General features: G+C 35.0%; 1 protein-coding gene across 5 annotated transcripts in view; it reads left to right on the top strand.

The window, feature by feature from the left end:
* CEP170 (centrosomal protein 170) overlaps positions 1-18,207 on the top strand; it is a 129,640-nt gene that overhangs the window by 51,483 nt on the left and 59,950 nt on the right. For all 5 annotated transcript variants that reach the window (XM_032389365.1, XM_032389368.1, XM_032389369.1 and 2 more), the window contains exons 3-6: positions 1,017-1,106; positions 7,874-7,952; positions 17,447-17,505; positions 17,602-17,764. In XM_032389365.1, the coding sequence (XP_032245256.1) occupies positions 1,017-1,106; positions 7,874-7,952; positions 17,447-17,505; positions 17,602-17,764 (391 nt within the window). The remainder of the gene's footprint in view (positions 1-1,016; positions 1,107-7,873; positions 7,953-17,446; positions 17,506-17,601; positions 17,765-18,207) is intronic.

Here is an 18,207-nt window from a genome sequence, read left to right on the forward strand (position 1 = left end):
TGTTAGTGAGTTCAGATTCAGTGTGGTTCTCAGACTGTTTCTTCTTGTCACTATACGGATATTTTTTTTTCAATAAAAGTTTCCACAGGCTTTTATATAGTTCATCTCTGAGGTGCTTCTACCTACAGACAACTCTCTAAGCTCCGGAGCAGTGTGCATACGTGTGTGCGTGCTGTGTACTTTAAGAGAGACTGAAAAATGATTTTCAATAATCACTTTGCTATCTTAATTCCTTTTTTTGACTTTCTATCTCTTTCCCTCTTAGAGCTCCCCCATGAATTCTAGTTTTAAAACCCATGTTTTGTTTGTTTGTTTTTAAAGATTTTATTTATTTGGCAGAGAGAGATACAGCAAGAGAGGGAACACAAGGAGGGGGAGTGGGAGAAGGAGAAGCAGGCTTCCCTACTGAGCAGGGAGCCCGATGCTGGGCTCGATCCCAGGACCCTGGGATCATGACCTGAGCCAAAGGCAGACGCTTAATGATTGAGCCACCCAGGCACCCCTAAAACCCATGTTTTAAGTGAGGATAATTTTATTCAAGAGTATATCACATCGTGTTCCTTTTCTCTAAATCTTTGGACTCTTTATATAATTGACACTGTAATTTTCAATAAAGAAAATCCTATAGGATAGTTTTTTTTTTACAATAGGATACATAAAACATTACGAGATTATAATTCACATGACTTCCGTGTAACAGTTTCGAATTATAAAAATAATTGTCATTTGGTGCATTCAACAAAGTCACCTGATTTAAATTCTTTCAAAAGTAGAATGTGTGAATTTAGTAGAAAAGAATGTCTTCAAATTTTGGCTGCTTTCTTCTTTGGGGAGTGATGCCAAATTTGTGTTGCATAGTAACACAGTTTAAATCCCATTTAATCCACTTTCACTTTGATATTTCTCTGTATTTATCTACTGTCCTATTAATATAAAGTATCTAGCCAAAAATCTTTGTGTTTGTTATTTATCCTAGTATTTTCTTGTATTTCCTAACTTAAAAAAATTCCTTTCAGTCTCGTAGTGTGGATAAGCAACATGCTGTAATCAATTATGACGCCTCTACGGATGAACATTTGGTGAAAGATTTGGGCAGCCTAAATGGGGTAAGTTAAGATTTTATTTTTTGTTTTACTTATTTTTTTTAATATTGTAAGAGGACAAATCAGGTGACATTTCCTGTTTGTGTTCTCTTCCTTTTCTTTAGTTTGCATCTTACTCTTAAAGGCTTACCTAGGTTACATAGCACTTTGGGGACCATACGGAAGAATATGAAACTAACCCATGTTCTCAAGAAACTGTATAGGCAGTAAATACAGAAATTCAGAAGGTTGTTGGTTGTTATTATCCATAATGGTTGAAAAAGACTTCTTTAAGGGGATGAGATGAAAGTTGACCTCACTGGATAGCTTGAAAGGTGCATTGTGGGAAAATAGTGGAAAGGCATGGCAGCTGGTATGAAAAAAAGCACTCTTGGGAGACAGAGAAGTATAGGGTAACTTAGAAAAAAAAGATGAAAACATGGTTTGGTGCCATATGGTGGAGAACTTTCTATACTAGAGTAAAAAAGACGTGAAACACATCCGTTTACCTTAAAAATATGGCATGTGATTTAAACACCAGGAATCATTATTGCTTTTTTGTATTCCTACTTCGAAGATAAGTTTGTGTTACTACAGTGAGATTGTTCCTAATTCTTCATTTGATCTTTCCACATTGTCAGGATATAAGGAGCCACAGAATAAGAGAATGCTTAAGTATTGAATAATTTCTTATTTCATCTCAATTTTCTTACGGCCCTGCTAACATAAGCAAATGCAACATTTTTCCATAGCTGTACTGTTGAAATTGTTAAAGTGAATTTAACAGAAACTAAATGTATCCCAACTGCTTCTAAGTGCTATTGCTTTTCAAAATATACATTAAACATTCTATGGAAAAACATATGCAGAAATTTGGCAATTACTGTGAAACATTTTTTTCTCGTTCTGAATTGGTCTGCTACTGAAAGACTGGGATTTAATCTTTGAGATACTTTGTTTTTCTGTTAGTTTTTTTTCAAGCCTTTGTCTGTTTCTCATGGCACACAGAATTAAGTCTTCAGATTTGAACTGAAATGGCTCAAATTTGGCATCACCCACTTTTCCAGATTCCTGCTCCATTACACTTTCCCTTGCCATACCGCCAAAATTATAGTTCTCCTGCTGTCTCCTTTTCAAAATAATTTGTTAGATTTTCTTCAGCCTAGTAGTTCTCTCTTCTGCCTGGTCATTTACACAAGTTGTACTTAAACCCAGATTCCACTTCTTCCTGAAAGGAAGGAACAAAGGAGAGGCATTTAGGAATATTAACTTGCTGATGTTATTAACCTGTTGAGCGAATTTAAAGCAGAAAGGGAGGCAGACTGGGTAGAAACCGTTTTAACACGAGACAGGTAAGTACACTATTTTGAGTCCCAGCTCCTATTTGAAGAATTACTTTCTTGCTTCTCCACACCTGTAAACCTTTGTTTTACTCTCGTTTTGGGATGTTTTATCAGCCTTGTATTATATCTACTTTTACTTACCTGTCACTGTGCTGGATCATGAGCTCCAGAACGGTTCATGAGCCTTTGCTTAGAGCTCTGCATGGTGCATGAACATGGTAAATCTTTTTTGAATGGAATTTAATTTTATTTTCTATATGTAGGAATTTATAGAGAAAAATTTTAATCTACTTTCATATGTGGACTATTTCAACTAAAATGTTACATTCTGGTTTTAAGCCTAGAAATTTTCGTCTCCACCACAGTGCAGTTCGTAGGTGTCTTTACGTTATTATCTTGGAAAATAATAAGTAAGAATTACATCACAGTGTTTTATTCTTTTAAAAGACTGTGATCAAATATAAAAATTATTTGGTGTTATAAAAAAGATCAGGTGAAATACTAATTTACAAGTTTCCCTGGGTTGACCTTTCTCTTAATTTGATTATACTCAATAGTTCTGTGAAAGATAATAATCCTGGGGAGCAGCATTTGCATTTTGAACTCGAAATCAGGACCTGGATTTGAATTTCAGTCGTAATTTACCAGTGGTAAATCCAGGGAAAATCACGTACTCTCTCTGCAATTTAGTTTCCTGGTACATCTGCCTTTTAGTTCCCAGAGTTGTGGGAAAATGTAATGAGTTTGTGAGTATGAAGACTCTCTGAAAAATTCAGTTACCTTGCTTTTAGCTTCAAAATAATGAAATGATAGTCCCTGCTCTGTAGGATTGTTCTGGGGATGGCATGTGACAGTACATGTACGCGTGTACCCGGTGTGGAACTGGAGAGCACCACACGAATGACAGCTAGCTGTGCTGTTACCCACATGACAGCCTGGGACATATGCCAGAACAAAACTGTGAACTCCCACCTGTCAGGCGCTTTATCCTGGAGTAGATTATTACTCACAGCCTGTTTACTCTTAAAATTCATATAATTCTAGAAATTTGAGCATCAGGTTAAAAGTAGTAATTTTAGAAGTAAGGGGACACAATGTGGTGATTATGAGCCCAGATTGAATTCTTACCAGTGATGTAACTGTAGACAGGCATTTAATTTTTCTGTTCCTCAATATTTTTAAATGTTCACAGCAAAACAGTACTCCTCTCAGGTTGTTGTGAAGCTATAATGAGTTCGTAATTGTAAATGATTAGAATAGCACCTCGTTAGCCTTCAGTAAGTGGTAGTTATGGTGGCTGTGGTGTTATGGTAAGAAGAGCAGTTAAAACAAGTTTAGCACCCTGTGGCCTACATACCTTTCAGTGAATCCACTGCTATATATTTTTAAAAGCACTTACCAGCGAAACCCAACTTATAAATAACTCTAGCTCTGACCACTTCTGCTCCCTTTCATCCTACCCTAAAATACACTCCCAAGGGACCTAGATCTACACTTGATGTTACTGCTACCAGGAATGAGATTGCTCTGCCTGAGGAAGCTGGAATGGGTTTTGTAGTTGATGTTATCGTGGCCCATTTCCCTGCAAGCCCCTTGAAGCTTCTCTTTCTATGAAAACCCTTGTTTGCCTTCACTTCTTCCTGCCTCCTTCCTCCACTGGAGCACTTGCCCCTCCGAGAACCACTGTGGCCTGTGCCGTACCACTCCCATCCCATTCCGTGTCTGGCTTCTGTCACTAGGCTGTCCCTCAGCTCACTGTGTTCCAGCTTCTGCTGTATCCCCTTTTCACACTGGCGTTTCTGTCAGCATCAGACCAGGGTGGCATAGAGTGGAGAAGCTATAAAAAAGAGGTGACTTTTGTCACTGGCAATGTGATTGAGGGGGTTGCGCCCCTGGCCACTCTATTCAGATTTCCCAGAGCATTAATATAATACAGAGGGTTATATGGTGTTTTATACAGTATAATTATGCAGTTTAGTTGTATGTAAATTAAAGAGATGTTTATCTAGTTTGTTTTGCTTCTGTAAGTTAGTAGTTTGGAAGAGGGAGTTTGAATAGCTGGCCTGGCTTGGGCACCCAGGCTTCATTGAGATGGAGAGAACATGGGATTTGCAGTTGAGAGACACCTGAATTTGAATCCCAGGTATTCTACTTCTGAACTCTGAGATCTTGTTTGTTACTTCATTCTCCGTGCCTCGTTGTCCTGACCTTTTCTACCTGCAAGGCAGAGGTGTGATCAAATGAAACAAAACCTGCTTTCCCCATGTTTAACTTATTAAAATGTTTCATAATTGATTTATTTAAATGAATTTTTTTTTTGCCTGTTGCTCTTTGAAATTTTCTCTCTTCCTTATATAATCTTAGCCCTTCAGGAGACTTTTTCTCTTCAGATACTTTCACTTGCATTTTTGTGTGCTGAAACTTTGTGTCTGGCTCATATTTCCTAAGCCTTTTTAGACCTCAGGGAATATTTCTGCCATAAATGCCAGCATGTTAAAATTAAGTTTCTTGATTTTTACAAGTACCTCTCTAATATATGTATCAAACACACAGTAGGTGCTTAATTAAGAGATTTGAGCAGTCTTAAGCTTTACATGGATCTGATTGGTCATCTTAGGCCTTTTGAGTAAAAATAGTATTTTTGGTTATTTTTAAGTAAAATTGGCTTAGAGCTATGGTGGCAGTCCTCAACACAGTGGACATAATTGCTTGTCTTCTGCATACCAGACATCAGTGAATTAATGTTTCCTTTTATTCTTCTCTTTGCCTTTTCATCGTTTTCCTCAGCTCTTCTGTTTTGTAACTATACTTAGAAGATTTAGGTAAACTCAAGGTGTAACTTTTAAAACACTCTAAAATGTTCATTTTGGAAATTAATATGAAATTAGTTTACAAATGCCTGAAGCCTTTGAATTTTCTTTGTATTAACATTTCAGCCTTTCTGTGAGGGATGTTGAAAGCTTGTGTTTTAGGATTACTCATAAATCATACTAAGGTGTGATCCTAAGTTTTAGCAGTATCCCACTGTCTCCTTATACTTTACTTGGAATTATGATCATAACTTCTTCTGACTTTTTTCTGTAGACTTAAAACTGATACTCCATGACATATTACACGGTGCCAGTTATGCATAGGAATTTGAGTATATGACCACAATAACATAATTTCCTTATATATTTTACGATATGTCATTCAGGACCCTTGTAAAATTCCTCACCATGGAGGAAGCTTTCCCAAATAGGGTATCATGGCTGTCTCAAATCCAATAAAATAGAAGATTTAAAAAATGGAATTCAAAAGGAAAAAATAACTTTTAAAGTTTCAGCTAATCAGAGGAAAACGTGGATATTTATATAATATCTTCATTCTGGGCAATTAATATAACAATGTTCTGTGAATATAGCAAATTCCAAGTCTTTAACTTCTAATGTGCCGGGAAAAATAATCCATCACCATTTACCATCTGTGTCTAGTCGAATCTGTAAGTCTTTTTACAAATAATTTGCAGAAGTAAGGATAAAAGGACAATGAAAAACAATTGCAATTTTAATAAATTAATTCTGACAAACTCAGATTTTTATTTCATATTTTCCTGGTTTTGAAAGGTACATAATATACAAAATGGGTATTGTTCATCAGTTGTCCAGGGATACCTGGGATATATATCCATTTTATAAGTGTTGGTTTCAGATTTCAAGTACATTTCTAGCTACACTAGCTTATTATTTCTAGTTCTTCTTGCATTGTATTATCAGAATGCATTATTTTATTTTTAAGACTTTGACAGCTTAAAATTTTATTAAGATAGCTATCTTCCATAATTTCAAAACATTTCTTAGTTTTAGATTTATTAACGGAAGATTAGTAATTTTATTTCTTTATACATCATCTTTCTTTTTAGTTAGCTTTGTATAGATACCTGCCTTGGGCATTTGTCCACTTAGAAACTAAATCAAATAAGTGTTGGAAAATAAACATCAAAAAACGAAAGAATGCTGTGAAAATTTAAAATACAGAATTGTTCAGTTTCTTATTGAGAAATATGCATGATTCTTCTTACTGAAAGGATGAAAAATACTCTATTTCCTTTTTGTCCTTGAAAACAGCCTTCTCTTACCACTTTTTGCATTAGAGAAAATTCATCTAGGATTATCTTTATCTGAAGACTCGTGGTCTGATATTTTGCTACATTATTATCAGTTTTATCGCTGTTACTATAGCCTAGAGCTCTGCCGCCTCTTTGTGTTCATCTTATAATTGTGAAATATCTTCCTTTGTCTTTTCTTCGCTTTGCTTTTGTGGATGGTAAGCGAGAAATTCTGAATCCTCAGTGGTGCTCTTTAATAGCTTGTAAAAGAGAAAGACAAAGATAGTGTCTCCAGATGTATGTCACGTCTTCTTGGAGAGATGGTGCAGGGTTGTGGGCAACGTCTTCTTGGAGAGATGGTGCAGAAAGTGAAGGTCGCAGCAGCAGTGATGGTTTACTGCATCATCCTTCTAGTCCTGTGCTTCCCACGAAAGCACTCGAAAGTGACCATCAGAAAAGAAAAAAGAAGATGAAATATTTTGTTGCTTTTTATATTGATTATTTGTTGAAATGTTACTATTTTGGATATATGGGTTGGGTTAAAATGTAGTATTAAAATTAATTTCACCTTTTCTATTTACCTTTTTAATGTGCCTAGTAGAAAACTTAAAAGAGTATATGCGTAGCTTGCATTTGGGGCTTGCAATATATTTCTGTTAGATAGCAGTGTTCTAGGCAATTCCATTCTTCTGTTTTCTTATTATTTTGGTCATTTTCGGCACAGTTAGAAATCACTGATGAGTAGTGATAAAATGGTGATGGGTTGATGAAATAACAGAGTGTTTCAAGAAACAGGAAAAATAAGGTCAGTAAAATCCCGTAATATATCTTAGAGTCATAAAAAGGTCTAAAGGACTCATCCGGCAATTGTAAAATAGAAAGTATGAGTTTTATTCCATTTTTTTTTTAAAGTAAATTTTCTTTTTGTTTTTTGGAAGAATTGTAGTAATGAAAGTAATGAAATATCAAACCTCACAAATAGTTAGAATTGTCCAAAAAAGCTAAAATTGAGTCCAGTGAACCCTGATGATATATCAAGAGTTAAGTATTTCCCTTTACAATTTGCCAGCTTCATAATTAGGAGCTTTTCTTAGCATCATATTTAGGTGCCTAACTTTGTCTTGGCAGTGCGTGGTGGACTTAGAAGTGCTGCAGCCTGGTTCTTTGTGTGTTATGATATCAGTCAAGGGCTTGGTAGGAAATCATTTATCAGTCTATAAGATGCGTGGCAGGTTTTATGATACACAACCCGTGTTAACCATTATATCTAATGTATTTTTAAGTATAAGGTTTGAGTGTTTGTCTGAAATGTAACAATTAATACTCCATATATAACCTAACATCTTTTTCTCTCTTTGTAGACTTTTGTGAATGATGTAAGGATTCCAGAACAGACTTATATCACCTTGAAACTTGAAGATAAGCTGAGATTTGGATATGATATCCTTATATGATTTTGTACATTTATCAGATTGATTCAAAAATCTTTTCTGGTGTAAATTAACATTTCTTGAGATGTAAGAATTTGCAGTGGAGGCATACTAGAAGTCTCTTTGCCCTCCCAAACTAAAATACATGTTTAAAAATTATATATATATATATATATATATATATATTTATTTATTTATTTATTTATTTTTGTCAGTATGCCTGTTCCTAAAAGTAATCCTAGAAAAGCTGATGGACTCAGTTTCCCCCTGCCCCATATATAATTTCAGTAGAGGTCTCCCTGTAGTGGTATTATATATATAATTTGGGCATGGGAGAATGTAACAAGGAGAGGACAGGGGAGTGTTTAATATTAGCCCAGCCCAGGGATTTTGTTGTTGTTGTTTGGATGATCATGGCACAGATCAACCTCCTGGGAGGAGTGTAAGAATTTATCCCTACCTTTTTTCCCATTCATACTTTTACTCTATTTTATGAATTCTGTCTCTATTGCCTGTTTAATTCAGATTTTCCAGTATCCTGTATCTTCTGAGACCTGTGCTCCCTGGTTAAGTTAATTAAGCAGTTAGTGTGTATTTAAGATTCTTTTGCTTAAAAATAGGATTCTAGGGGCATCTGGCTGGCTTAGTTGGTTAGAGCATGCGATTCTTGATTTTGGAGTTGTGAGTTCGAGCACCAGGTTGGGTGTAGAGATTACTTAAAAATGTTTTTAAAAAAAGTAAATAAAAATAGGATTCTAAGAACTGAACAGGCACATAACTTTGTCCTTCTTAGGGTAGGGTAAAGGACCACTAGTGAAGAGAAGGGACAAGTTTGAAGAAGAAGACATTTCTGTTCATACAAGGGAAAAAGCTTTGTAGTAAAGGACTTTTCTTCAATTAAAATACAGATATTCCACATTATACTGAATGTTTTTCTTGTGTTTTCATTTTCTCAGTTACTACATTTATCTGGACTTCAGTATTGAAGAATGTGTTAAACGTATTGGCAACTCAGATGGACTTTATCACTCTAGCATAGAAAATGTAGTCTCAGCTATCTGGAGTTGGTGCTTAGCTGAAATAAATGTACTAACACTTTAAAATTGTTATTAAAGTGTAACTAGGTTTTTTTTAGATTTAACTTAAAATTTTTGAAAACTATTTTTGTAGCACATATATAAACCTTATACTTGTGGAACAAAGAAACATGTGAAAAGTGAAGCCATTAAATATTAATACTTGTAAGTTGTATGTTTTAAATCCTTTAAAAAATACAGATCACATAAAATGATTAAGAATTAACATTAAAGTCCACGGGGTGCCTGGGTGGCTCAGTCGGTTGGGCGGCTGCCTTCGGCTTGGGTCGTGATCCCGGGGTCCTGGGATCGAGCCCCGCGTCGGGCTCCCTGCTCAGCGGGGGCCTACTTCTCCCTCTGCCTGCCTCTCTGCCTACTTGTTCTCTCTCTATCTCTCTGTCAAATAAATAAATAAAATCTTTAAAAAAAAAAAAGAATTAAAATTAAAGCCTTGATTCATGGGCCATTTTCCACCTGCATGAGAAGTTTCATCAAACAATAAATACAAATATATTTTGAATTTAAGTATGTCCTTAATCTATTTGACTTTAGCTGTTTCAAAACATGAGAAAATAGTAGGAAATCTGAGTTTCAATAAAACTCTATTTACTTTGAATTTTAAATCAAGAAGAAACTACTGAGAAACAACTCCTGCTTTTACAGTTTGTTTAGTGATTTCTTAATAGGGAGCTAGTATTTCCTTTATATATATATATATCTTTCTGAAATTGCTGGGACAAATGTTTTGTTCCAAAGGACTGTTTTAGGGTTTTAAATCAGTGTTGAACCAGAGCTGCTATTCCAAATCCTCAGGGTAGGCTCAGTTAATTATTTTAAAATAGCATCTCATATTACTTATGATTTTTGAGCACTATACATACATAAATGAACATTGGGCTGTTATAGTGGCAGAAATTTTATTATATAGGATGAAATTCTTAAAACAAATTTTATGTTCTATTTACTTGTTTTATATTTGGCTGTACCAGACTGAAGTGTAATTATTGTGCTTTATTCATATTAAAATTAAGCTTAATAGTTAGCCAGTCTACAAACTGCTATACCTTGGAGTGGAAAACTATCCTATTTATTAAAATGTCATAGCAATAAAAAGAACTGAATTTCATCTGTTATTGTTTTCTCTTTGATTTCTGCTCTTATTAGTTTCTTTTTTCTAGATAAAAGCTGAGGTTGTTCATTTGAGACCTTCTGTTTTTATATAGTCTTTTAGTTCTATAAATTTTCTCCTAAGTACTGCTTTAACATTCAAAATACTTTCTAATTTCTCTTGATTTTTGAGTGTAGGTTATCTGTAAGTTTGTTAAAATAATTTGGAGGTTTTCCAGAGACTTTCTGTAATTGACTTGTCATTTAATTCCATAGAGCTCAGAGGACATATTTTGTATGTCTCAAATCCTTTCAAATTTATTGAGACTTGTCCTGTGGCCCAGAATGTGCCTGGTCTATCTATCTTGATAAGTGTTCCATATATTGTTGAAAAGAATGTGCATTCTGTTGTTTTGGGGTGGAGTGTTCTATTAATGTCCATTATGCAAACTTAGTTCCCATCTTCAATATTTTCCTGATTGATTGTCTACTTTTTCTATCAGTTATTGAGAGAGAGATGTTAAAATCTCAGGCAATAATTGTGGATTTGTCTATTTCTCCTTGCAGAAGTTTTTGCTTTGTGTAATTTTAAACCTGGTTATTAGGTATATAAACATTTAGGATTAAAATATCTTCTTGATTAATTGGCATCATTTGTTTTTATAAAATGACCTGCTTTATTCAAGATAATGTTCTTTGCTCCAAAATATGGTTTGTTTTGACATTGCTACGGTTTTTCCAGCTTTATTTATTTATTTAGATTAGTGTTAGCATGGAACATCTTTTACATTCTTTTACTTTTAAGCTGTTTGTGTCTTTACATTTGAAGTAGGCATCATATAGTTGGCATTACTTTTTTTCTTCAATCTGATCATTTCTGCCTTCATTCGTGAATTTAGATCATTCACGTTTAGTGTGATTATTGATGTAGTTAGGTTTATTATCTTATTTTACATTTTTAAGATGTTATTTATTTATTTGAGAGAGAGAGTGTGTGTGAGTGGGGGAGAAGCAGAGCAGGAGGGTGAGGGAGGAGGAAAGAATCTCAAGCAGACTCCCCGCTGAGCATGGAGCCTGATGCAGGGCTTGATCTCACGACTGTTGAGATCATGACCTGAGCCAAAACTAACAGTCGGACACTTAACCAACTGAGCCACCTGATGTAGTTAGATTTAATTAAATCTGTCATCTTGATATTTGTGTTCTCTTTGTGCCATCAGTTTTTTGTCTTCTTTTTCCCATAATTTCTTTGGGGTTATTTGAACATTTTATATGACTCCATTTATCTCTTTTGTTGGCTTATTAACTATAACTTTTTTTTTATTTTAGTGGTTGCTTCAAGATTTATAATTACACCTTTAAGTTGTATCTTCAAGTGATGTTATACCAGTTCACATATAGTATAAGAACCTTATAGTAGTATACTTCCCATTTCTTCTGTCCTGACCTTTGTGCTGATTGTCAACTTTTTATTTTTAGTTATGTTACAAACTGCATACTACATCATTGTGCGTAAAAGGTCCAATTATCTTTTAGAGATTTAAATAAGAAAAATATCTCCTATCTTTATGCACATTGTATTCTTTTATCTTAAACCAATGTAGGTATCATTTCTCATGCTCTTCATTCCTCTTTATAGGTCCATCTTTTCATCTGGTATCATTTTCTTTCTGCTCAGGGCTTCCTTTAATATTTCTTGTAGTATGGTTTTGCTGGTGATGAATTCTTCCCATTTTCATGTGTCTGGAAAAGTATTTCACCTTAGTTATTGAAAGTTATTACTGCTGGGTGTTTATTGTAGGTGGCATTTCTTTTCTTTCAGTGCATTAAAGCTGTTGCTCTACTGTATTCTCAGTTGGATTATTTCCCTTTATCCCTGGTTTTGAGCAATTTGATTATGATCTGCCTTGGTGTAATTTTTTTCATGTTTCCCCTGCTTGGGGTTTGTTAAGCTTCTTGGATCTGTGGGTTTATAGTTTTAATCAAATTTAGAAAATGTTTCAGCCATTATTTTTCCAGATATTATTTTGCCTTCCTCACTTCCTTCAAGGACTTCAATTAAATGTTGTTAGGTTACTTGACATTGTCTCTCAGCTTACTGGTACTCTATTTATTTATTATTTTTTAATCATTGGTTCTGTGTTCCAGTTTGGATTGTTATTATTGCTGTGTCTTTAAGTTAAGACTGATCTTCTTTTGGGCAGTGTCTAATCTACCACTAATCCATGCCGTATAGCTTTTATCTGTTGAAGTTCAATTTGGATTTTGAATTTGATATCTCCCAAGCTACTACTTAACTTTTTGAACATATAGAATATGGTTATGACTTTTAACACCTTTGTTGACATCTGGGTCAGTTCTGCATCAGTTTTAATTCATTTAATTTGCATGTAGAGTAATTTTTGATTGGATGGTGGACATTTTGAGTTTGTTGAGTATTGCATGCATATTTTTGTATTCCTCTACATATTTTTGAGCTTTGTTCTGGGACACAGGTTCCTTGGAAACCGTTTTATCACTTTGGGTCTTGCTTTTAAGATTTGTTAGGCTTCTAAGTTTAGTCTGAGACTAATATTCCCCACTATGGAGGCAAGACCTTTCTGTATACTATAGGGGTCAGCAAACCCAGTGGCAAATCTGGCCTTCAGCCCATGTTTGTAAATAACGTTTTATTGGAACACAGCCGTACCCACCCACTTACATATTTCTGTGGCTGCTTTTGGACTACCACAGCAGAGTTGAGTAGTTGTAACAGAGATCATATGGTCCCAAAGCCTAAAATATTTACTGTCTGGCACTTTACAGAAGAAATGTGTGACCTCTGCTTTATTCAGTGACTCATGATTCATGATGTTTTCCAGCCTGGCCGTATGTGAGCACTGGGCACTGTTACCTGTAGTACTTTTAGATGGTTCTTGCCCCAGACCTAGGTAGGCGTTTTCTCACATGCATTCCTAATCAGTACTCAGCTGAATGCTTGAGCAAGATCCTCAGAACATGTGGAATTCTCTCTTCTGTGCAGCTCTCTTCTCTTCAGTACTCAGTCCCATGAACTCTAGTCATCTTGGTCTCCCCAGACCTTCACAGGTTGCCTTCACAGCTCAAAGAGCCCTCCTTGCCCAGTGACCTGGAAGCTCTGTTAGGGCAATGGTCTGGGGACAGGGATTAGACTCACCTGAGTTTGTTTCTCTTCACTCAGGAGTCACTGTCTTTTGTTCTCTGATGTTGATTGTCTTGAAAACCATTGTTTTATATATTTTGTCCACTTTTTGTTGCTTCAGATGGGAGAGTAACTCTGGTTCCTTTTTTCTGTCTTGGCCAGAAGCAGGAGTCTGAGAAGTTGATTTTGGCCATTCTGGATATACAGATGGAATCCAGGGGAGGAGGTATAGGCTAGAGACAAAAATTGGGGAATTTCCATTGTCTAAATAATATTTAATTCCTTAAGACTAAATGATATCACTCATGGGAGTGAATACAGATTGATAAGAGAGAGATCCAAGGACTGAAACCTGGTACATTCCACTGTGAAGAGGCGGGAGAGATAAGGAACGAGTTGAAAAAAGATAAAGATCGAATTGCTGGTGAACTAGGAGGAAAATCAGAATATGGTGTGGTTTCCATGTTGAGTGGACAATGATTAAACATTACTTAAATACATAAATCTCAAAATCCTTACCATCCCAGTCATATGAGTCAGTATAAGAATCTAGTACCTTGATTTTTTTAATGAGGTTCTTTTTCCCAAAGAAGTTGTCTATTCCTATAAAAATGGCCCACAAAATGATTGGATTAATCATTATTAGAAGCAAGGTAAAAACCATTGTCATAACTTTCAAGATTATGATTTATCTGTACTTGGAACATTACATGTGGCGTTCTGTGCTTGGGTCCAGATCATGGCTGCTAAAATGATCAAGAGGGGGATAAACATAACTAAAAATCAAGCATTCTTCATTTAGAGGAGTTAAGATTCTTCCTGATTAATGTGATTGATATCCACAACAAAACATGAACACACTTTCTAGATTTCAAAAATGGGGGACATTTCTCAAAGCTTTTTGAAAGAACCAAATTTAAGAAATGGAGATGAGCAATTAAATAAGGAGTAATGTCATAGAAGAAAAGTTAAAAGCAGTTGTTTAAAAACTGTGTTCTTATAAAACAATGTTTTTTAAAAGTTAGCCAGGATATTCATCTACCAGAATAAAATGATACATCTTTCTGAAGGTGTAGACAAACGTAAGCTAGTACAAAATTGCTTAGAGAAATAAAATTTTCCCTTTGGAAGGTTTTCTGTCATGAACTTTTTTTTAAAACTTTGGCATCTCCTAGGACCTGCCTTGTTAATACAGTGTGCAATCTATTTTAGCTTAATTGTGTATTTCAGTATTGAATATAGTAAAATTTCCCATATTTCTAAGGAGAAGATCCAAAAAGATAAGTTTTTGGCCAACTTTAAGGAGACTTTTTAAGGGTAGTCTTAATATATATTTTAAATCACACAGATAAAATATCCAAATTTAGAAAAAGAATGCTTTTTTCCATTCTTCCACTGTATAAAATAATAGTATTCAAGTATTCTCATATATTGTGACATCCAATGTCTTCAGCACCATGAGAGAGAGTCACATTCTTTTTAGTATATAGTTTTTCAGAGAATATTGTATTAATGCCCATTCAGTTGTTTGAGACTACAGCACTTCTTGAAACCTTAAAACACTGGAAATCTTGTCCCAAGCAGCAAAAGCTCATATGTAATATTGGATTTCTTCTGTAAGTGCTTGGTATCTCCCCAATGAAACAACTTAGTGACTTAATTTTTAAAATGATTTTTGAAAGATGTGTTCACAGTGATACCTGACACCTGGTGTTTTTAAGGCCCTAGGAGTAACTAAAACTTTAAAATTTTGCTCTCCTTTTAGTTAGCTTTAATTATCATTTAGATGAAGGAGAGGGTCTTAGAGAGCATTACTAGTATGTAGATGAGTTTCTTTGACCCCACTTTTAGATAAACATTTCTTGAATAAATTGAGCATGGGGATGATTTAGAGTAACAATCACACAGCCTTATGTAAAGAAATAGGGAAATAACGTACAAATGTGAATTTTTTTTAAGATTTTATTTATTTCAAGAGAGAGACCATGCAAGCAGGGGAAGGGGCAGAGGGAGACAGAGAATCCTAAGCAGGCTCTATGATCAGCATAGAGCCCAAAGCAGGGCTCAATCCCATGACCCTGAGATCATGACCTGAGCTGAAATCAAGAGTCGGATGCAACCAACTGAGCCACCCAGGCACCCCACAAATACGATTTTTAATGAGCAAGAATTTAAACTGTAACTTTTCTATTCAGATATAATCAACATGACTGTAGTTTATACTATATTGTATATTTTTAACTTACTGGTAACATGAGTAATTGTATCTTAGATTGTCATTTTTTAAAATTAGCAACTTAAGGGCGCCTGGGTGGCTCAGTCGTTAAGCGTCTGCCTTCGGCTCAGGTCATGATCCCAGGGTACTGGGATCGAGTCCCACATTGGGCTCCCTGCTCTGCGGGAAGCCTGCTTCTCCCTCTCTCACTCCCCCTGCTTGTGTTCCTGCTCTCACTATGTCTCTCTCTGTCAAATAAATAAATAAAATCTTTAAAAAAATAAATAAAATAAAATAAAATTAGCAGCTTAAAAACAGTTAACCTGGGGTCTGTACCATTAGGAAGATGGTAGCTTTGGAGGTAAATGCTAGGACTAGGGCATTCTCAAAATCTCAGAGTGATACCAAGGTTCTCAAGTAAATTCATGACCCAAACGAGAGGATCCTTGAGATCTTTGGTTCCACACACACAAACCATTTTGGAAGGTAATGTGTTCAACTCCAAGAAGTGGGGCCTCTCTAAAGTTTTCCCTGATCTTAAAGGAGTCTTAAGTCTAAAGACAGTACCCCAGACTAGCCTTGGGGAATAGCCTGGAACACTCTCAGGAATAAATTTGAAGCCCCAGGAAAACCCTCACAGCAGGCTACAGTCATTTGTGTTTCCCACTGGAAAAATGGAAATGGCTTTCAATTTTTTTGAGACACTGTTTTCCATTGGAAATGTAGGAATGCTATGAATCTTCTTCAACTATTAATGAGTTCCCTGGGGGTAAAACAAAGTTACTAGACTTATTTTTCATTAAGTAGGAAATTATTACAAAATATGTATTTTCACCTATATCAGGAAATACATATCAGCATGTGTACAAAACAAGAAAAGGAAAATTCTAATAGTTCACAGCTACAGGAACCCTGGACTGGGATTTAGCTGACTAGATTGTTGTCTTAGGTTTTGCCTCTCCAGTCCTCTAGTTCCCTATATATAGAATAGGAGGACCAGTTCATGGAATTAAATAAGATATCCCCCAGAGCTCTTTAAAACTCCAAAAAATTCTGAGTTTTTATTGTTTTAATGAATAGAAATATAAGTTAAATACTCGTTTGCAAGTTTACTGCTCCTTAGGCATGGAAACTATTTTTACCCCAAGTGGTTGTGATAATTACAGCTTTCTACCCTTAAAGTCATAGGGTGCTATGAATTGATAAAGGATAATAGAATTTAGTACATGGTTATAAAAGTCCTTTCAGTACAGGGTTAAGTAATGGTGGGAAATGTGACCTCTGCTGTGTAGTGTAAGATGTTCTTTAATATACGGAGGCATTGTTCTTTCTGGCGTAATGATGAAAGCATTCATTATATCCAGCACTTGGTTCTAGTCTGTATGGAAGCAGTTGTTTGATAATGTAATATGACCTTGATTGCAACGCCTGAGGAAAGGGGCGATTGTGGATGCTGTAAGGACCCTAATTATAGCATTTCTTCTGCACTTTCAAAATGAACTTCATTTTTATCAATGCTTATGAAGTCTGAGTAATCCAATTTTTTCAGGCTTTACTGTTGGGTAATCAATGATGAGATACTTCCTTTCACATTGTTGTGATTAACTATCAATATAATTTGATCCAGGTGCTTTTTCTTTGCAGTCATACTGTTTGTTTGTGAGAGCTGAAAATGTCTGTTATGTTCTGATTACCCAGTTAATTGCTTCTTGAAGGCCCTTATTGGTTAAGTTTAGAATTACTTGCTAGATTTTAGACTTTTCTCTAGTATTTAAAAATTAAAGTCTTCATAGTTGTGAGCATATTGTAACATAAATTCTTAAGGGGAATATAATGCTTCCGTTATAATTACCTGTTGAAAATAGGACAGTTTTGAAATTATCTTTGATCATTTTAAGCTTGATTATCAGAATTTTGAAATTATATTCTTCCTTAGCTCTGTTTACATACAAATCTTTTCACTGTAGTACGAGGAGAAATGAGGGTCCCTGAAGAAGCACTAAAGGTAAAAATTATTACTTTTTTCTTTCGTAAACCTGTCATTTGCTAGGGTTGATTTTTACTCCTAGATGTTTCGTTTTCATTTTTAAATGTTTTATAGCACGAGAAGTTTACCATTCAGCTTCAGTTGTCCCAAAAATCTTCAGAATCAGAATTATCAAAATCTGCATGTGCCAAAAGCCTAGATTCAAAGGTGGCAGATACTTCGACAGAGGTGCAGCACAAAGCCACAGAAGCACTAAAATCTGAGGAAAAAGCCATGGGTAAGTTAATCTCTTTGAAGATACCATATTTATACTTGATTATGAAGAAAGTACAGGCTTTGTTCTACAAAACTTGGCCATGTCTACATCAATTTATAATAATGACAGTTTTAGAGTGGGATTTAATGCAGCCAATCCTTTCATTAGAAAGCATTATATAACACATAATTATATATGGCAGTTATATGTAGGTGTGTTTAGATATTTGAGGGAAGTAAATATAGTTTATAATATTTTTGTTATTTCATGTTTGTGTCCTTTTTTTGAATTATAATAACTGAAATGAATTAAAAGGATATCCAATGAGGTTACATCATCATCATTATTATTATATTTATCATGTTCCAGGAACTGCTCTACATAAATAATCCCATTCATGCAAGAACAGTTTTTTAAATTAGTAGGCATTACCAAATTTGCTCAAATAAAAAATCTACTAGTCA

Source organism: Phoca vitulina, unplaced genomic scaffold (genome assembly GCF_004348235.1).
Source record: "Phoca vitulina isolate PV1807 unplaced genomic scaffold, GSC_HSeal_1.0 scaffold54, whole genome shotgun sequence".
NCBI lineage: Eukaryota > Metazoa > Chordata > Mammalia > Carnivora > Phocidae > Phoca > Phoca vitulina.